Source organism: Nicotiana sylvestris, chromosome 12 (genome assembly GCF_000393655.2).
Source record: "Nicotiana sylvestris chromosome 12, ASM39365v2, whole genome shotgun sequence".
NCBI classification, from domain to species: domain Eukaryota; kingdom Viridiplantae; phylum Streptophyta; class Magnoliopsida; order Solanales; family Solanaceae; genus Nicotiana; species Nicotiana sylvestris.
In genome coordinates this window covers 134,383,707-134,406,452 of record NC_091068.1, presented here as the reverse complement: position 1 = coordinate 134,406,452, position 22,746 = coordinate 134,383,707, and the positions used below count along the sequence as shown (strand labels likewise).

Genomic DNA, 22,746 nt, shown 5'->3' with positions numbered 1-22,746 from the left:
AAAACTTAGCTTTAGGGAAATCTTTTATTAGGGAAAGTTAGGGTTCATATAAGAACAAATTCCTGATTCAATTATTCAATTATTCAGACGTTTTTGAATTAAAGCCAAAAGGGATGAAATAGTAAGCCCCCATATACATATTAGATCAGAACAATAAGGAAGGGATTATTCGTGGATTTCCAAGGGATGAAATAGTAAGCCCCCATATACATATTAGATCAGAACAATAAGGAAGGGATTATTCGTGGATTTCCAAGGGATGAAATAGTAAGCCCCCATATACATATTAGATCAGAACAATAAGGAAGGGATTATTCGTGGAATTCCAATTGGATTATTCCCCTCTCCCGATTAATGATATACTATCGGATTTTAAGGAAGTATAAAAGGATTGGTGAGTTTAATCTCTAATTATTTTCTTGATGGAATTGGAATCTCTACTTAAGTTGGATTTTACAAAAACTTAAAACAAGGAAGACTGTACTCGAAATTTGAGATTTGGCTCTGTGTGTTAGGTGTTACGAGAAACGCTGTTGGGAAAGAGTGCAATATTGGCATTTTCAGTTTAGCTTCTAATATCAAGAAGATGTCGTTCTTGAAAGCAATGTAAATTTATCCAATCGCATCTATGTGTATATTGGTACTCCCTCTCGACATATCTTTTTTTTTTTTTTACGACTTCATATTTTTTTAATGAGTGTGCTAAAAATAAAATAGTTACTCCCTCCGTTTCAATTTATGTGAATCCATTTGACTGAACACGAAGTTTAAGAAAAGAAAGAAAACTTCTGAACTTATTGTGTAAAATGAACCACATATATTTTGTGTGGCTATAAATCATTGCATAAAGGTAAATTATTTCCAAATAGGGAAAAATATCATTCTTTTTTACACGAACTAAAAAGGAAATAGATTCACATAAATTGAAAGAGTATTTTTTATGGACCTAAAAAAGTATATCTTTCTTTCCTAGTCCAGTTCCTGTCTTTTGGTACTTTCCACGATAAAGTATTGAAACAAATGAAGGCCATGAATTTTGGTACTTTCAAGAAGCTAAATTTTACAGGAGTATTGAATAAGCAGTAGGGCAGGAGACAACAAGTGCCTGGTGCCATGTGGCTCATTTTTACCATTCTCGTCGTTTTAATTTAGATGATACATTTTTCTTATTACTTCATTCCAAACAGAATACTTTCTTTATTTTAATTTAAATGTCATATTTTTCTTATTAGTCCATTTCAAAAAGAATAACATATTTTTATAATTGAAAATAATTCAACTTTAAAAATTTTATTTTACCCATTTTACTGTTAATGAGAATCTTTTATAACCACGTAAATGTTATGGCCCCACAAAACTTTTACCCCTTAAGCTTTTAAGACCATAAGTGTAAAAAGTCTTCCTTTTTTCTCTTAAACTTCGTGCCGAATTAAATTACCTTATCTAAATTGAAACAGAGGAAGTAACACATTTCTATAATTGGAAATAATTCAACTTTAAATTTTTTATTTTATCTATTTTATCCCTAATAAAAAGTTTTTATAATCACATAAATGTAATGGTCCCACAAAGCTTTTACCCGTTACGCTTTTAAGACCACAAGCTTAAAAAATCTTCTCTTTTCTTTTAAATTTCGTACCGAGTCAAAATATCTCATCTAAATTGAAGCAGAGGGAGTACTAGTTTTACACTATAATGTAGAATATTCATGGCTCAAAAGCCATGCTTATTAAAATGAGGATCGTGGCTAATTATTATTCTAAATAACTGCTAGAAATAAATAAGATATCTGGAAGTCAATGCTAAGAAAAGACAAAATTACTTTAAACATGCCTCTCCCGCCTGTAGTTTATTATTTGCTTCAACAAGCCATCCCCCGTATCCGCCATAAACTTGTTGTTTTCCTAATTTAAGAGTTTAATTCTATAGAGAGACAATAAGAATTTACACCATCAAGTCGCTTTAAAACATAATTGTAAGTAACTTTATTTATGATATGGCATGTGGCTCGGCTTACGTATACTTCCATGTAAGTTCATGAGGTAATAGGTTATGTGGAACGTAATTTAAAGGGCTTACGTGAAACTTAATTCTAGAGAGAAATTATTTTAGGTGTGCGAATAGAGTTCATATTAATAATTGAAAAGAAAAGGAAAATGTTCCATATAAGGTGTAAGAATACTGCTAATATATATGAGCTAGCCTTGCTTGGAAAAATTATTAGGAATTGATCTAAAGTGGACAATAATTTGTCACATATATCAAAAGGCATTTTCGGAATGATTTAGCTCAAAAACAGCACACCACAATGAGCATATTAAACCAAAATAAAAAACAATTTTAAGATTGTCTAGTGTCAATGGATCGGAAAATTTTATTTTGTATCTCATACAACTGATACTAGTTGTATGAGACAACTTTTGTGTCTCACAGTTTTGTGGACCCAGAAGAGTAAGATTGGGGTCCACAAATTTGTGAGAAAAAAAAGAGTCTCGTACAACTAGTGTAAGTTGTATGAGACACAAAATAAAACTTTTCCAATGGATCAGGCACAAAGATGGCTAATACTTTTCTCCGAGTATAGCAAAGTCACTATTGCGTTTCTGAAAGCAATTGCGGTTATACGAATTTTTGGTCTCTTGAAAAGCAATATGCCGAATAGGTTGTATTGCTATCAAATGATTCTTGTCAAAAGTGATACATATAGCATCTTGTCTCATAATTCTTCCAGTGAGTGGCATTCAAGGAAATATGTTTAATTAATTTCCAAGGAATTTATTTTACACGATCAGGTAATTTTTATCGATCGGCAACAGCCGGTTAGCATCTAATTTTCCTTTTGTCTTTTCTTTTTTCCTTTTTATTTTTTAAACACTTACTTCCCTTATCTCCTCTCTACGAATGAATTTAGAATTCAAGTTGTCTTGTATTACTACTTTCCTTATTTACTTTTTATAAATATTAAAAGGTGAAAATAATTGAAAGTTCTACTTGTTTTAAGCCTTAGAGTTACCTTACCGTGTAAGAGAAATTCCCACTCAGATAAACTCTATTCAAATTACGGCCAAAATTCCAAAATGCTGATCGGTTCACCAAACAAGAAATCTGATAATCATATCAAAATTGAACAAAGTCTTCATTAGTAATTCACATGAAACCAATCTCTCGTATGCTATTGTTTCCAAATAGTGAGAGCCACCTGCAGAAGCCCACTTAATGAACTTTAAAATGTTGTTGATTAAAAAAACAAAGAAATGATGACCTGATTCAATATGATAAATACACTCTAAAGAGCCACCTACAGAAGCCCACTTAATGAACTTTAAAATGTTGTTGATTAAAAAAACAAAGAAATGATGACCTGATTCAATATGATAAATACACTCTAAAGAGATACTTTAAATCTCGCTTAGAAGTTATGCATGTGATATGATTTATATTATCGCTTCACATACCAAATTATACTCTGACAAATTATTGAAGAAAGAGCACGTGAGAGGCACGTGGGGTTGTTAGTTAGTTATAATTAATTTACGGAATGGTTAGTTAGAGTTAGTTAGTGCTCACCTTCTTCTTAGTCTCTTAGATCAGTAATGTAGCAGTAGATAAAGAGATGTATGTATGTATGTATGTATATATATAGATATATATATAGTTAGGCTTGTAATCAAATTATTCTAGAATAAAAATCTGTTTTTTCTCTCTTCCATAGATTGAGAGCTTTCTTCTAGAAACTTCTATTCCGCCATTAGAGCTCAAGCTCGAGCTCAACTCTGATCTTCACTATGGTATCAGAGCAGGAGATCTAAATGGTAGTAAGCTAAGGATATCAATTCCAGTTGCTGCAATTTCTCATTCATCTGGAGATCGAAGGCATTTCTTGTTCGAGCTAGGGTTCGATAGCTTCTGCAATCAATTTTTCACTTCTTCTCCTGTTTTTGAATTGAATTGTCTGTAAAGTTCAAAATCTAAATGAAGAACTAGCAATTTGTTCAATTCTCTACATCCATGGCGATTGACGAACAAACTCCTTCTCGAAGCAGTACGGGAATCAGCATTGATCATCATCATCATTTGTTCTTACAACCATGTGACCAGGTAGCTCATTAATCTCTATTCAACTCAAAGGCACTGAGAATTACGCGTTATGGAGTAGATCAATGAAAATTGGATTAATTGGTAAAAGCAAATTAGGTTTTGTGGACGGGAGATGCACAAAGACAAATTTGAAAGATCCCTACATTAATTATAGGAAAAATGCAAAGGTATAGTGCTATCTTGGATCATGAATGCTGTGAGTAATGAACTACTTACTGGAATCGTGTACAAGTCTAGTGCATACAAAGTTTGGACAATTTGAAAGATAAATATGATAAGGTTGACGGATCTAGCTAGGTTATTTTATCTGTACAAGGAAATAACTACAATGTCCTAAGGGATCTCTTCAGTATCAGTATACTTTGCTAAATTGACAGACCTTTGGGAAGAATATGATGCTCTTATGCCCTGCCCAGGATGTGATTTCTAGAATCAAAAAGTTATGCTGAGCATTTTGAATATCAGAGGCTACTACAGTTTCTGATGGGACTAAATGAATCTTATAATTAGCCTAGAAGCCAAATTTTGATGATAACTCTAGTTCCAAGTGTTAACAAGGTATACTCTATGGTGATATCAGAAGAGAGTCAGAGGTCTTTGGGAAAATTCACACAGGCTGTTGATCTATCTGATGGAGTTGCACTATTTAGCAACAAGGGAAGTGTGAACTCAGGAAACAATTATAGACCTAGAAGTAACAATTTATATTGTGATTTCTATAATTACAGAGGGCACACCAGGGACAACTGCTACAAGATACATGGCTATCCCTCAGATTTCAAGATGAGGAAGAAGACTATGGGATATCAACAAAGACCTATGGCAAACTTGACAACACATGAGATACAACAGACACAAGGGAAGCAGTCAGTTAACGTAGTAACATAGGAGGAAGCAAGCAATGAATCAACTTACAACAACCACAGTGCAAGGACAAGGCATAACATTCACTTAGGAGCAGTATGATCAGATATTGAAGCTGATCAACAAAGACAACTTTGGTAATCACATGAAGGAGTTTGCAGGTATTGTCAATACTTTTGTTGTGAATGATACAATAGAGAATAAAGATAATGAAAAGGACACAAATTGGATAGTGGACTCTGGAGCCACCAATCATATGGTTCATAATAAGAAATTACCAAGCAAAGTAAATAGTAATAGAACCAGTATAGATACAAAGGTGTGCTTGCCAAATGAAAAGTCTTTGGACATAGCTTGCACAGGTGAATGCAGAATTGGTGAAGAAGAAATCATTAAAAATATATTGTATGTACCAGGTTTCAAATACAATTTGTTATTAGTTTCAAAACTAACAAAAGACCTAAGATGTTTTGTGTCCTTTTATCCTGATTTTTTGATAATGTAGGACCTTTACACTGGGAAGGTGAAGGGGATTGGTAAGGAGCTAGAAGGAATGTATAATATGCAACAGAAGAGGATTAAGGCAAATGCTGCAGATGTGCAAGTAGAAGATGTTCATGGGAAAGATGAGGATCTTGAAATTTGGCATGGTGGACTAGGACATGCTCTTGATAGAGTTGTGAAACAGATTCCAAACATGAATTTCAAGACAAGTGGTAGTAGAATAAAGGAATGTACAATTTGCCCTTTAGCTAGACAAGGCAAGTTGCCATTCCCTAAGAGCTTATCCAGTACTGATAAACCTTTTCATTTGATACATGTTGATGTATGGGTTCCTTACAGGATACCTACTCATGATACTTTTAGATTCTTCCTTATTATTATTGATGATTGTAGTAGGATGGTTTGGATTTACTTGCTTAGACTCAAAAGTGATGTAATTTTAGGTTTGAGACAATTCCTTATTCTAATAAAGACACAATTTTAATGCTTCAATCAGGATTTTGAGAAGTGATAATGGCACTAAGTTCTTTAACTTTGAGTGCAGAAGTCATTTTCAATCCCTTGGTATAGTCCACCAGAGTTCATGTGTGCACACCCCACAACAAAATAGGGTGGTTGAACAAAAACACAGACACATCCTAGAGGTGGCTAGAGCAGTGAGGCTTCAAGTTCATCTACCCTTGAAGTTTTGGGGAGAATGTGTTCATGCTGCTGTTTATATAATCAGCAGACTTCCTTTGTCAGTAATGGGAGGAAGATCTTCATTTGAGATCCTATATAGAAGATCACCATCTTTGCAACACATGAGTACTATAGGCTACTTATGTGTTGCCAGCAAAATAGGATGAGGTGATAAGTTTGCAGCCAAATCTACGACAGCTGTCTTAATGGGATACTCCTCTGCACAAAAGGGATACAAAAGCTATAATATTTTAACTAACCAATTTTTTATTAGCAGTGATGTTACATTCATGGAGAAATATTTCCCTTCCAGTTGCTGAAAGAAGGAAGCCTACAGGTTTAACCAAATGGTTTGATATCACACACTGATTCCCCTAGCAAAGAGATATCACTTGAGGAGCCAACACAAGCTGCAATAACACTAGAATGAGTGATCCCACCCCCTATAATTTCACCTTCAATAGACTCATAACAACACTCAGAGATTTCACCTTTAGCAAACTCACAACAACACTCAAAGGGAGAGAATTTTGTTCCTCAACAAGTACCATCAGCTGATGTACATGCCAATAATAAAGGCCATACAGTCATCCCTTTAACAGACTTTGGACTTCCTAGAGGTGAAAAACAACTGAAAAAATCAACCAGAACAGTGAAAGAACCAATATGGATGCAAGATTATATAGTGAAAGGAACCTCCACAAAACATTCAGCAAAAGCAGTCTGCATATATCCTTTGGAAGAGTACCTTAGCCACCAAGCTCTCTTAACCAGCTACCAGATTTGTCTGTCCAAATTCACCGCCACCAAAGAACCTCACAGTTATGAGGAAGCAATGACAGACCCTAGGTGGATAGAAGCAATGGATCAACATCTAAAGGCACTTAAGGAAAATGACACTTGGTCACTAGTAGACCTACCACAAGGCAAAGTACCTATTTGATGCAAATGGGTGTTCAAGATAAAGTACAAAGCAAATGGTGAAATAGAAAGGTTCAAGGCAAGGCTAGTGGCAAAAAGATACAACCAGATAGAGGGACTAGATTACCAAGAAACATTTTCCCCAGTGGTTAAAATGGTAACAGTAAAAGTTGTCCTAGCATTAGTTGCAGCACACAACTGGAAATTACATCAAGTGGATGTTTACAATGCATTTCTCCAAAGGAATTTGACTGAGGAGGTATACATGTATTTACCACAGGGATTTCCTAGCAGGGGGAGAAAGTATGTAGGCTGCACAAATCCCTATATGGCTTGAAACAAGCTTCTCGACAGTGGAACTTGAAGTTGATTGAATCACTTATCAACTCAGGCTTCACACAGAGCCACTTTGATTACTTATTGTTTACAAAAAGAAGGGGCACAGAGCCACTTTGATTACTCATAGGTAGATGACCTTCTTATTACTGAGAATGATCAACAAATGATTTCAGAGGCAAAAGACATACTGCAACATAGCTTCAAAATCAAAGACCTGGGAGAATTGAGGTTCTTTCTTGGAATTGAGATAGCAAGGTCAAAGTTGGGAATCTTGATGAATCAAAGGAAGTTTGCGCTGGAGTTGATTAGTGAGCTTGGATTGACAGGATCAAAGCCAGCAAGCACACCAATGGAATGTAACTAGAGATTCACTATAGCTGAATATGACAAGCAAAACAACTAAGAAGGAGATGAGAAGCTAGGAGATGCATGACCCTATCAAATATTGGTAGGGGAACTGTTGTATCTCACAATGACAAGGCCGAACATATGCTATACAGTACATGTGCTCATTCAGTTTATGCACTGTCCTAAAAGATCACACATGGATACAACAATTAGAGTAGTTAAATACATAAAGGATGCTCCGGACAAGGATTGCTGATGAGCTCAAATCAGTCGACCCAGCTTACTGCATTTTGTAATGCAGATTGGGCATCTTGTCCTATCTCCAGAAGATCAGTAACGGGGTAAGTGATGAAGCTAGAGGACTCCTTGGTGTCATGGAAGTCAAAGAAGCAGTGCAAAGTATCGCGAAGTTCAGCAGAAGCTGAGTACAAAAGTATGCAGCTGGTGTCTTAGAAATATTATGGCTGACTAGACTTTGCAGAGAATTGGGTGCAGAAGTTAACCTACCAGTCGAGCTGAATTATGACAGCAAAGCAGCAATTCAAATTGCTGCAAATCCCATATTTCATGAGCGAACAAAACATATGGAGATAGACCTGCATTTTATGAGAGAAAAACTCCAACAAGGAATCGTAAAGACCAGATATGTGATGTCAAAGGATCAAGAGGCAGACTTGTTTACCAAAGCTCTGCAAATCACAGCATGTATATCTGATGAACAAGCTAGGGATGCTCAACCTGTTTGCACCATCTAGTTTGAGGGGGAGTATTGAAGAAGTAGCACATGAGAGGCACATGGGGTTGTTAGTTAGTTATAACTAATTTACGGAAGGGTTAATACGTTAGAGTTAGTTAGTGTTCACCTTCTTCTTATTCTCTTAGATCAGTAATGTAGCAGTAGATAGAGAGATGTATATATATAGATAGTTAGGCTTGTAATTAGATTATTCTAGAATGAAAATCTGTTTTGTCTCTCTTCCATAGATTGAGAGCTTTCTTCTAGAAACTTCTATTCCGTCACTAGAGCTCAAGCTCGAGCTCAACTCTGATCTTCATTACAAATTAACCTTTATGTAAAAATATGAAGAGATTGAGGCTATGAATCACATTCCAACCAGATTTAAGTTGTTTAATTCAATAGAACATGGACACACCCAATTTGAAACGAGACCTCTCGCAAACTAGGGAAATTAAACTGCATTTTACGAACAGCAAGAAGCATGTACGTTGCATATATCCGGGAAGTAAGATTTATATGCAGAGACGGATCCCAACATTTAAACTTAATGTATATGACCTTTATGATTTTAGTTCTGAACGCATGTTAATTATGAGTTCAAATATAATATTTAGTAGATTCTTACGCACACAAACATACACACATATATATATATATATATATATATATATATATATATATATATATATATAGTTGAAAAATATATTACGATACAATACTATAACTTGAGTATCCCTTTTACTTTTATATAATTCTTAGTGCGCAAGATAGAGGCGTATTTCAATCTTCCGACAACAGAAAATGTAGATGCACTTATGTTTCGCTCAACTAACGCGACTGGTTGAGCACTGGGTTTAGAAAAATAATGCAACTCACTAATGAAAGTGATTAGTGCTAATGTAAGCAAACTCCACTTTGTTAATTAAAAGTCAGAAGAACATAAATGGGGCAAATGGTGGTCCTAGCTTTAAAACTTTTAGATTGAGGTCAAATCATCACAAACAGCTAGCATTCCGAAAATTGATAAAAACTAGTACAATTTTGAACTCAATTAGTACGAACATTTTTACAAAATTAGTAAAATCCTAATTAGTTGCATAGTATTATTTAACTTAGTGGGGTATTTTGTTTTCTCTCTTTCTCTCATTCTTTGAATGAACATTGTTGTTGTGACTTGTGTTGTGTCTTTGCGTCAACGAATTCCATGATGACAGTGTGTTGATAAATGATATAATACCTACTTTCTGAATTAATCCACGTGTTATTCATTTTTCTTCATATTTGTCATTAAGTTGCTAAAGCACTGTGATAAATATTGATTCATGTACTTAATATCTTTTTCATAAAAAGTTAAATCTTTTCCCTTTTCCATTATGTAAAGCATATTTGAACTGATTTTCTAGCACGTCACTTATATTGCTACAGAAGGAAAAATTTAAAATTTACGTCTGTGTTTGATATGAGGAGCATATTATGATTCCAATCTCAAAGAGAGGAACATTTGCTCAGTGTATAAGTACTCTGCAACCTTCACCTCATGAGCTGCTTTAAGAGTCGAAGTTAGACGAATTGGTGACAAAATGCAGCGCTGCACGTGAAAAACATGTTATAACCTAGCTAGGTTTAATTCTTAATTTATAGGTTAACAGGATGCTAGTTGCTTTTTCAGGAGGGAATGTTGATGATTACTGAGACATAAGTGCGTAAATCCAATTAATTAAGTGGAGAATTTAATGATGTGAGCGAAGATGGAGTAAATATTCAACTTCCCAACACTTAGGTGGAAGAAAAATTATGCTCCCCCAACTAAGCTTAAATAAATGTTTTGATGAGGCACCATAACTTCCTAGCTTATTTAAAAATTTTAACTCATTCCAATCATGTCGGAATTTTTTATTTTTTATTTTAAAAAAAAAAGATTTTCTAAATACAGTTTCGGGCCCTTCTCTTCGTTAAATGTATGGCCAGGCCACTCTCAAATCTATTTTAGGTGTCATTTGAAACCTATAGTATTGTTATATGAATGACTTCAAGCCACAAACATTGACATCATATAAAAGTAGTTTAATATTTCTTTATAATTTTTTTGTTTTATTATTGTGATATACCAAATATTGCAGCCAGACACTCAGTATACATCTCAAACATATATCCCACTTCTAGATTTACATATGGAAAGACTTATTTCTTTTAGTGATCTTTATTTAAATTTAACACCAATTAACAACATCATGCAAAACCCTATTTGGCTTGGTGATTGCGAGTTTATCAATTAAGAGCTGAAAAGGCAAGTGATAAGGGTTAACTAAAGAGCTGAAAAGGCTTGGTTTGATTTGATTTGGTGTTGGAAAAAAACCCGACCATAATTGGTTTGGTTTTAACTAAAGAAAGACAAACAGAAATCAAGCCAACCCGACATTACATATATAGAAATTTTAGATATATTTAATATATAAGTATACTTATTGTGATATAATTTATAAATATTTCTCGAAAGATTTCATAATTTTATTTTTTGAGGTATTATTTCAAGGTTGGACTTAAAACTTTTGAATGTTCCAATAAGTTTTATAGCCATTAACATTAGTAAATTAAATAGTGTTAACAAAAACCCAAACCAAAATCAAATCAATACTAATGCTAACAAAAGAAATTTAATTCAATACTACGAACGGGAATGTATTGAATATCTATTTTTTGTTTTGCAATAATTTAGATAAAATGCATAACCTGTTTTTATTTTTTCTTTAGCGTTTAGTCATGTATTTATACTCCCTTATTAGTCTACTTATTTTAGCATGACTTAGTACTCTTAGATTATGTTTATTTTTATTATGGCTTTTTAATTAGCAATATTTATATTACATAATTTTATTGTTGAATATTTTAGGATAATGCCATGACATATCTCATACTTTGTATTATTTTCTTGGAAAATATTTTATATAATTGTATCTTACTAGGACTAAAGAAATATTTTGAGCATAATTTATATGTTTTATTCTACGAAGATCTTACCGGAAAACCCGAAAAAATCCGAATAACCCGAGAAAAATCGAAAGTGAAAAACTTGAGTTTTATTGGTTTGGTTTGGTCTTTAGATTTAATAATCCGACACAATTGGTTTGGTTTGTTAATTGTAAAATCCGAACCAACCCGACCTATGTACACCCTATACCTAGCACTATAGTCCATAGATAAAGGACAATATCTCAAATCAGTGATAAAAGTAAACATCAAATCTATGATCTATTTCTCTCTTTTCCCTCATTCCATCCGCGGATCTACTTCTTATTGAGTCTATAACTTTTATATATGAATTTATCGGTGTAAAAACTACATAAATTGTCAAAAATATTGAACTATAAACCTAGAAGTAAAACAAATTAGTGGACATCTAGGGATTAGAATTGAATTAAAATTTCGAATCCGCCTTGCAAAGCAAAAGAAAGAAAAACAACAAAAGCTGAAGTATCAATAATGCTCCATTCCTTTTTTATTTGTTGTGTTAACCACTACTTTTGGAAATAAAGAATGAAAGATTACTGGACCAGCAGTAAATCAATCACATAGTCAGTAGTCAATCTTTCCTTTTTAGGATGGAAGGTCGGTAGAGGAAGTAAAAGAAGAAAAGGTAATTACTTCTTTCACAGCTCCTTCTAACCGTCTATTGGTAAAATCGTACTGAAATTGGGCATAATAGCTATTCAGTATAGTGCTGTATGGTGGGCGGGCTGCGACCGGGATCGGGATCGGACCGGGCCCGCGGTCCTAACGAGCTAAATGGGCTTGCAGGTCGATCCTGGTAGGCCGGTCCTTAATGATGCAAAAAGTCTGGGGCGGGCCGGGTATGATAAAATAGCCTACGAGCTCGGGACCGCTAAGCCTGGGACCGGCTGTCGGGCCTGGGCCGGTCTTACCGGGCCTAACGGTTACTTTTAAAAAAAATAAATAAAAGTAGCCGTTGGGCTGCAATTTTGACCGTTTGGAACTTTTAAAAATAGTCATTTGACCCCCAAACTTTATATAATTACATTTTTTCCCAATTCTCAACTATAAATACCCCCTCATTCATTCATTTTTACTCACCAATTCATCAATCTCTCTCAATCTCTCTACTATAATTGCTTATTTTATTGTTGAAATTTTGTGAAAAATTGTGAAGTTGGTGAATTGAAGTATTCAAGTCTTTAACGATTTTCAATTTTCAAGAAGTTGTTCGGCAATTCGGCAAACGCGTTCCAACTCTTAAGTTTTAATATTATAGTTTTGTTAGTTTTATTTAGTATAATTATAATTAATATGGCATTTTCTTTGAAAAATATTTTTGGTGGTAAGGGTAAAGCTAAAACTGGTGAAAGTAGTGGCCAACCTACTACCCTTCCCCCGGCTCCCCGACCCAGACCTGGTAGACGTCCTGCTGCTCCATTTTTTCTTGATAAAGATAACCCCTGTTTTCAATTTTTCGATAGTCAATTTTGCCATAATGTTGCACCAGGTCAAAATTTTGATGATGAAACTATGAATGCTCTTTATCCTAATCAAACTATCTTTGAAAATGATGAGGAAGATGAAACCCAACCAGATTTAGATGATACACCTACTAGTCCTTTTAATAACCTAACTGATGTACCGCCCGACCCACCTGTAGAAACCCCTAGTTTTAATAGACAACCTCCTAAACGCCTAGAAACATCATTAGTTTGGAATTTTTTTTACTCAAGTAAGAGAACAAAATAAGGCTAAGTGTAAAACATGTGGGAAATTACTGGCGCATAAATATACTGGAGACCGTAGCGGCACGGGTAGTTTGACTAGGCACATAAAAACACACCCTAGAGATAAAGTTAGATATTTACAAATGAAAGCGCAGCTAGAGGGAACACATGTAGATTCTGATGTTAACCCTAGTACAGGTTCAAATCTAGTTCAACCAGGAATTAACACTGTGACCGGAGGTATTTTATATTACGATCCAAATAGAGATCGTGAAGAATTAGCAAAGATGGTTACCGTTATGTGCTTACCCTATTCTTTTCCTTCTAATCCTAATTGGGTGCATTATATTAGAAGAGTTTTTAATCCTACTTATAAAGGTTGGCCTCGCGCAACAGTTAAGAGCGATATTTATAAATATAAACATGAATATGAACAATATTTGCGGTATTTATTTACTCATATAACTAATCGGATTTCTATTACTACTGATATTGGTAGAAGTGGTAATGATTGTGATTATCTAACTGTTACAAGTCATTGGATAGATGAGGAGTGGACAATGCAAAAACGCATTATTGCGTATAGAATAATTAATTCATGTCACACAGGTAAGTTTATAGCTAACACTGTTGCAGATATTTGTAGATATTTTTGCTTTAGAGATAAAATAATGGCAATTTCTATGGATAATGCTTCTAGTAACACTAGTGCTATAGGCATACTTACAACAACACTAAATCCTGCATTTAGGAATATATTCCATGTTAGATGTATTTGTCATATTTATCATTTAATTGTCGGTGATGGTATGCGAATTTTAAATTTAGAAATTGAAAAGGTTAGAATGGCTCTTAATTGGCTTTTTTATTCAAACCGTAGAAGTAGACTTAGAGAATATTTTAAAAAATATGATGAATATGGCCTTAGAGAAAGAAAGGTTCCTAAAGCTTGCCCGACTAGATGGAATTGTATGTACGAAAGTTTAGTAGTTGCATATGAATATAGAAACCCAATTAATGCAACGTTTAATGCTCGGGTAGGTGGTGAGGATGATGATGAAATGCTTACTACTCAAGATTGGACGAATGTTAAAATTCTTATAGATTTTTTAGAACATTTTCAAATTGCTACAAATGCATTTTCTGGGCAATATTATCCTACTATTTCAAACTGTTTAGTTTATATTGCAGCACTATGTGATTTGTTTGTTGAATTTTCGGAGGGTGGGGAAATTTATCAACTTTCTATAAATGAAATGAAAGAAAAGTTTAAAAAATATTTTTTCCCTATCCCTCTTATTTATGGTGTTGCTGCAATGTTGAATCCTACAATGAAATTAGGAGATCCTCATTTTTGGTCTCAAATATTTATAAGGCTTTAGATCTTTCAAATGAGGAATTTGCTACACTTGCAGCTGCAAAAGCCTCAATTAAAATCAATGCTCAAATAATTTATAATGATTATCAACTTGCCTTAGAGCATGCTAGGCCAAATGTTCCAACCCGTTACTTCGTCTAGTTCACAATCGTCTAAAAGAGCTACGGGCTTAAAAGCACTTAAATCTTGGACGGAGTTCAGGGGTTCTCAAAGTGATAATTATGATGAAACTTCACATCTAAATGAGCTTCAAGTTTATTTGTCGCAGGGACTTGAAAAGGAGAATCCAGACGGCACTTTTGATCTTTTGGAATGGTGGAAGGCAAGGGAAAAATATTTTCCGGTTCTTGCAAGGATGGCTCGGGATATTTTATCTATTCAAGCTTCAACTGTTGCATCAGAGAGCGCTTTCAGTCAAGCAAGACTTCAAATAGGTGATCATAGAGCGTCAATGAGGGAGAGCTTGGAAAAATCTGTACTGTTCAGAGATTGGATCCGCTCGGAAAGAAGAAACTTTGAAATTGCGGAATCACAACCGGCGATAGATGAAGCTTATGAAGAAATGAAGGAGCAACTTGCGGAAGATGCTGCTTCGCCCGGAAGTGATGATGAACAAGCTTCTTTTCCACCACCACCAACGCAACCTCCTCCGAACCTTGAAGGATTTATGAAATTTGTTAGAGATACAATGTAGATTATGGTGTAACTTGTACTTTGGCATATCTTCTTTTAGTTTTTTCCCTTTTAATGGTGGTATTAGTACCTTGTTGTGATCATTCCATTGGGGGGAGGAAGACTAAGAAAGATATGTCATTTTTGGTAATAAAAATTATAAGACATGCCCTTGAATATCTTTTTGCAATATTGTTTTGTCTTTAACTTGCAATTATTTATAAGCTATATAAGGTAATATATATACATAACATACAATATATACTATTAGAAAATATATAAGGGAATATATATACATAACATACAATATATACTACAAGAAAATATATAAGGGAATATATATACATAACATACAATATATACTACAAGAAAATATATAAGGTAATATATATACATAACATACAATATATACTATTAGAAAATATATAAGGGAATATATATACATAACATACAATATATACTACAAGAAAATATATACATAACATACAATATATACTATTAGAAAATATATAAGGGAATATATATACATAACATACAATATATATTACAAGAAAATATATAAGGGAATATATATACATAACATACAATATATACTACAAGAAAATATATAAGGGAATATATATACATAACATACAATATATACTATTAGAAAATATATAAGGGAATATATATACATAACATACAATATATACTACAAGAAAATATATAAGGTAATATATATACATAACATACAATATATACTACAATAAAATATATAAGGTAATATATGTACATAACATACAATATATACTATTAGAAAATATATAAGGGAATATATATACATAACATACAATGTATACTACAAGAAAATATATAAGGTAATATATACACATAACATACAATATATACTATTAGAAAATATATAAGGAAATATATATACATAACATACAATATATACTACAAGAAAATATATAAGGTAATATATATACATAACATACAATATATACAGAACTTGCAGCTAGATTAATAATTTTTTCACGAAGTTTTTCATCGGTAACTTCCTTTAAAAGTTCTATTACATTTTCAGATGTAATAGTTTTCATATTTAAATCATGAAATTGTGATTGCAATTTATAAAATTCGTCGTCATCACAAGTACAAATATCATCTTTGCAAGCAGTGTAAGAAGTATCAACATTTTTATCACTATCAGATAAATCAATTAAATCAACTTTATCTTCAGATTCAGTTTCAGAGTAATAGTCAGGTATTAAATAAATGGACAATTCCTAGGCTCTGATACCATCTACACCAGGATCAGGGTAGGCGGGCGGTAGTCCGCACGACCATCCAGATCTAGCTGTTTCAGTACCTTTGAAGGTTGGCGGTAGTCCGCGCGACCAGTAAATTCGAAATATACGAGAATTTTATTATAGTTTTAATGACTGTATGAAAGGATCTATCCTTTTACCCAAGCAAGGGGCCTGTCTAGGTCCGATACATACTCTTATTGAGCCTATGTGTCTAGCAGTTCTAACTGTGAAAGGAATGGCCCTTTTGACAACTTCAGCGGGCTTTAATGTCACAGCTGGCTAGACATAGCCACTAAGGCAAAACCAATAAGAGTAGTACCAGAGTCGACTGTACCACAATCTTGGAACCAAGCCAAGAAACTATATTAAAATTCCTTTATATTTTAAAAGAGTCTGGATTCTTCATGGTTAATATGCAAGAGAAATTAGTTTTTTTAATGTAGATATGAACCCGTTTAGCCGGACATAGTCACGGTTGGGGAGAGAAACTAAGTATATAAAATACTATATAATAAAATAAAATAAATACCTTTAAGGCCGAGAAGCAAGGCCCTGAAGATGAACTGAACTTCAAAACTTTTATTAATCTTCAACTGATTTACAAAACTAATAAGCTAAAGCTTTACAAGAAGGAGAGAGTTTAGAGAGAGAGATTAGAGAGAGAGGGGGTTCTCATGACCTGCCTCTTCAAATGAAGAGGTCCTCTATTTAAAGAAAAAAAAAACATAAAGAATCTTTAAATAGTAGATTGGTTTCCACATCTGGGTCACTATACAGTTTTTCTACTGTTGAGAATAGCGTATCTGGGTCCCTTATACAGTGTTTCTACTATTGGGAACAGTGTATCTACTGTTATGTGGGGTCTTCGGCGACTTTAGTCAAAGTCTTCTTTTGTCTAAATCGTTCATTTGTTGGAGGAAATTTTCCACCTTTTCTCTCTCTCTTTGTTAGATAATATTATTTCTGGCTGCATCGGCTGTGAATCTTCTTCTGCGATATCATCGCCACTTGTTTCACTGTGCATTGATGTGTCTGATCTTTCACATTGATTCAAAGTTTGAAGTAAATTTCTTTTTACTTCTTCCAGATATTTATTTACTAATTCGGTTTTATCTCCGTCTTGAACAGAGATTCTTCGAGCAATATGTTTGGACGGAGCTGTCATCAAATATTTTCTTCTGTGGAGTGGACGAGTATACTTGGATTTGTGTTTTAATAGAATCCAATAATTCTTGTCCATATAACATTTTTGTTTTGGGATCATTCTTCATCAATGTGTCCCAAAAATTATTGTAAAATACCCTGTATAAGCAAGGATTTGTTCCTCCGTAAAACCTAATTCAGGAGTCCATTTATGAATCCATGGGATAGAGAATTCAATAAAGAAACAAATTTGATCAATTTTTTCTAGGCAACAGATATGATCTGCGTGATATAACTCGGGTAGGAATGGTGAAATTTTTGCCCATTCGTTGCATAACTTAAGGAATGGCTCAGGCAGGATTTTCGTTGTGGGACTGTGGTATGACCACCAATTTAAGAACCAATTGGGGATAGGTCCTGTAAATATTTTTGCACATACTTTAATAAACCAAGTATGTTTATGCCTCTCATTGTTATAATAAAGCACTCTATCAAATGCTTGGATATAATCCCAAAAAGTAAAATTCATGGGTGATTTATTTAGGCTTATCTGCCTTTCTTTCATTATTGAAATCCCCCATTCTTCGACAGATATAATCTGTTTGATAATGATTTTTGAGAAGTTATAAACGTTCTCATTTGTATTATAACCCGAAAAGTGCTGGAATTCTGCACTACCTGTACTGATTAGAATAGTCTCATAATAAGTGCGGGTTTTATATGATTCACCCGGGTAGTATAATCCATTAATCAGATATCTCTGGAATATCTTCCATGGTTCATTTTTTCGCTGAATCTCAGAGTTTTCTAGGAGAAATATTATTTCTTTCTTTGGTAATTTTTCGTAAGACTTAATATCATCGTTGTCTTCTTCTCTAGCGATTAAAGCAAATGTATTACTTTGCTTTTTGGAAGCCAAATATGCCTGTAGATGACCATATAATGGATCATCTTCTGGAATATCATCCAGATGTATAGACGGACCTAATGAAGAATCTCCTTTATGAAAAATCTTTGAGTTTATTAAACTCCTTTTTCCTGCTTGTATCACTGGAGAATTTGATGAGGATTCGTATGACGATCCTTGAGAATATGATCTACTAGGGGAAGATCTTCCCCTACCTCTGCCTCTGGTGGCCCATGAAGGGTCCATTCTGCACAAATAATAAGTCAATTTAGAAGTAATAATCCAGCCTATCATCCCTAATAATTTTAGTATAGGTATGAATTCCTAATAATTTCATCATGATTATGATTTTCAATCAGGTTATTAACGATATCTTCAATTATCAAATCAATTATGAGACTTTGTAGATCTCGATTTAATCTAACCACTTTCAGGATAGTAATTAACAATTCTTCCTCTAAAAAGTTGTATAGAAATTCATAATTAATCAAAGTATTCTTGGGATAAGAAATACGGAAGGGAATTAACAATTCCTTTTTTGTATTGAATTTCAAAATCAAAAGGCGCCAGTTGAGCTTGCCATCTAGCAAATATTAATTTAGACGCATCATGTTTGAAATCTTTGTCAAACATATATTTAACAGATTGAGCATCAGTTTTTATTAAAAACTTTTGATTATATAAATCGTCTTGAAATTTTAAAACACATTTAACAATAGTCAACATTTCATGAGCCACAGTAGCATATTTCTTCTGGGCTTCGGTCCATTTACCAGAGTGAAATCTTATCAGGTATTCACTCTTATTGTTGGGATTCACTTGTTTTAAAATCCCACCGTAGCCAATGTTGGACGCATTAGTCTCAATAATTTTTTGCCATTTAGGATTAACAAGAGTTAAGAAAGGTAAAGACTTAACACACTGTTTAATATTTTTGACTAACGTAGTATGCTGGTCAGTCCAAAGCTTCTTATGATCCTTTTTCAGCCTGTCGTATAGAGGGGCTAGATCACGAGATAAACTTTTGTAGAAAGGAGATATATAATTCAAACTTCCCAAAAATCTTTGTAATTGAGTCATGTCAGTAATAACATCAGGAAATTTTGAGGCAAAATCAATCGATCTTTGTATCAGGGTAATTTTTCCTTGGCAAATATTATGACCTAAAAATCGAAATTTGTTTGGAATAGACTCATTTTTGGTTTAAAAATTACTAAGGAAGAGCGTGATACTAGAAAAGCGCATCGGAAATCTACTCGATTTATGAAGAATAGATCAAAGAGAGATCTCGCTGATATTAAGTGTTATAAGTGTGGAAAGTTTGGTCATATTTCTCTTTTTCTTATACGGGCTATCCGAGTTAGGATACCTATGATATCTGTTTTTCTTCTTCTTCCTACTTTGAGTAGAGGTTCCGGGTAAACCGAACTGGGTACAAAAGTTACCTAATTGGGATTTCTCTTTAAGCTTATCAATCTTAAGCTGTCTAGAAATCTTTAGCTCATTACACAAGTTTAATCCTTCTTGTGTACACACTCCTATAAGTTTACCATAGGTATAATTACCATACTGAATTTCACCGTAACTACCCCTTAATACTTTCCTTACCCTTTCAGCAAATAAGGAAGGGAGACCGTCTATAAACTTAGCTTTCCAATGCTCATATTTATTCTCGGGTAGTTCCATAACCCTACTATTGGGTTTAACTATACCTTTGAGTTTATTAAACTCTGATCATGTCTCAGTTTTATAATCAGAAATGGTCTCAATTCTATCAGCGGAATTTTTAGATAAATCAATTGGTCTGACATTCAAACCAGCCGTAACAACCTGCATCATTCCTAAAAACATATCAGAATTTTCATTAATCGAATCAATCTGATCAGAAATTTCTTTTCCGAAAAATCAGTTGGAGAATCAGTTAGAGAATTATTTTCCTCAATTTGAGTAATCCGGTGATCACAAATCATTTGATTTTGTTTAAGAGACTTAATATCTGTTTTCAAATCATCAAAAGAAGCATCTCTGCTAGGTGTACTAGACTTATGAAGTCGTTTATTAATTTCAGACAAAGAATAAGGAGCAAAATATTCAAATTCATTCTTATATTTTTCAAAGGGTTTTGAACTACTAGAACTAGAACTTGCAGCTAGATTAATAATTTTTTCACGAAGTTTTTCATCGGTAACTTCCTTTAAAAGCTCTATTACATTTTCATATATAATAGTTTTCATATTTAAATCATGAAATTATGATTGCAATTTATAAAATTCGTCATCATCACAAGTACAAATACCACCTTTGCAAGCAGTGCAAGAAGTATCAACATTTTTATCACTATCAGATAAATCACTTAAATCAATTTTTTGTATTGAATTTCAAAATCAAAAGGCGCCAGTTGAGCTTACCATCTAGCAATTATTAATTTAGATGCATCATGTTTGAAATCTTTGTCAAATATATATTTAACAGATTGAGCATCAGTTTTTATTAAAAACTTTTAATTATATAAATCGTCTTGAAATTTTAAAACACATTTAACAATAGTCAACATTTCATGAGCCACAGTAGCATATTTCTTCTGGGCTTCGGTCCATTTACCAGAGTGAAATCTTATCAGGTATTCACTCTTATTGTTGGGATTCACTTGTTTTAAAATCCCACCGTAGCCAATGTTGGACACATCAGTCTCAATAATTTTTTGCCATATAGGATTAGCAAGAGTTAAGAAAGGTAAAGACTTAACACACTGTTTAATATTTTTGACTAACGTAGTATGCTGGTCAGTCCAAAGCTTCTTATGATCCTTTTTCAGCCTGTCGTATAAAGGGGCTAGATCACGAGATAAACTTTTGTAGAAAGGAGATATATAATTCAAACTTCCTAAAAATCTTTGTAATTGAGTCCTGTCAGTAATAACATCAGGAAATTTTGAGGCAAAATCAATCGATCTTTGTATCAGGGGTAATTTTTCGTTGGCAAATATTATGACCTAAAAATCGAACATTTATTTGGAATAGACTCATTTTTGGTTTAGAAATTACTAAACCTTTTTGTATTACAATTTTCTTAAAAATATCATAAATGGAAAATTCCTAGGATAGATCCTAGGACAATTCCTAGGATAGACCCCCTCTACTCAAAGTTGGAAGAAGAAGAAAAACATATATCATAGGTATCCTAACCCGGATAGCCCGTATAAGAAAAAAAGGTCTAGATATAGGTCTAAGGAAGAGCGTGATACTAGAAAAGCGCATCGGAAATCTACTCGATTTACGAAGAATAGATCAAAGAGAGATCTCGCTGATATTAAGTGTTATAAGTATGGAAAGTTTGGTCATATTTCTCTTTTTCTTATACGGGCTATTCGAGTTAGGATACCTATAATATCTGTTTTTCTTCTTCTTCCTACTTTGAGTAGAGGTTCCGGGTAAACCGAACTCGGTACAAAAGTGTGACGACCCGAAGGGTCATCACCGTAGTTCTTCCTTATTCTGTACTTTCGAGGCCTTGAAAACCTCGCCTTTAGTTGCCTCGATTGGGGTGCGCAGTTCGGCCGCGTAGCCGGAAAGTTTTGATGTTAGAATATGTGAATTATGTGAAACATTTGATGAATTTTGGTATTAATATGCATAATGTTGACTTCGATCAACATTTTGGGTAAACGGACCCGGACCTGTGATTCGACGGTCCCGGAGGGTTCGTAGAAAAATATGGGACTTGGGCGTGTGCCCGGAATCAAATTCTGAGGTCCCAAGCCCGAGAAATAAATTTTTGAAAGAAATTATTTTTCTGAAATTTGATATGAAAATTTGAAATGAAAAAGGGGTTAGAAAATATAGGTATCGGGCTCGTATTTTGGTTCCGACGCCCGGTACAAGTCTTAAATATGTGTTAAGCACTATCTGTAAAGTTTGGCTAAAAACGGACGTCATATGACGTGTTTCGGACTAAAAATGGAGAATTTGAGTTATGAAAGTTGAAGAAAGAAAATCATGTGTTTGAGGCTTGATCCTATGTATATGATGTTATTTTGGCGATTTGATCGCACGAGTAAGTCCGTAAGATGTTTTTTAAGGTTGTGTGCATGTTTGGTTTGGAGCCCCGAGGGCTCGGGTGAGTTTTGAAGGGGGACCGGGAGG

General features: G+C 33.8%; 1 protein-coding gene across 1 annotated transcript; it reads left to right on the top strand.

The window, feature by feature from the left end:
* Positions 1-3,613: 3,613 nt before the first annotated feature.
* Positions 3,614-8,510, top strand: LOC138883778 (uncharacterized). The gene is made up of 12 exons (XM_070164490.1): positions 3,614-3,619; positions 3,713-3,950; positions 4,099-4,265; positions 4,609-4,974; positions 5,069-5,281; positions 5,468-5,723; positions 6,425-6,484; positions 6,630-7,027; positions 7,109-7,327; positions 7,535-7,763; positions 8,057-8,096; positions 8,228-8,510. The coding sequence occupies exons 1-12, from the start codon at positions 3,614-3,616 to the stop codon at positions 8,508-8,510; spliced, it is 2,475 nt and encodes an 824-aa protein (XP_070020591.1).
* The last annotated feature ends 14,236 nt before the right edge of the window (positions 8,511-22,746 follow it).

Excerpts from the sequence above, each read along its gene's own strand:
- LOC138883778 (XM_070164490.1), top strand. Across the intron at positions 5,724-6,424 it reads TTGCCCTTTAGCTAGACAAG|TGATGTTACATTCATGGAGA; the intron begins GCAAGTTGCCAT and ends TTTTATTAGCAG. Across the intron at positions 7,028-7,108 it reads CAATGGATCAACATCTAAAG|ATAAAGTACAAAGCAAATGG; the intron begins GCACTTAAGGAA and ends TGGGTGTTCAAG.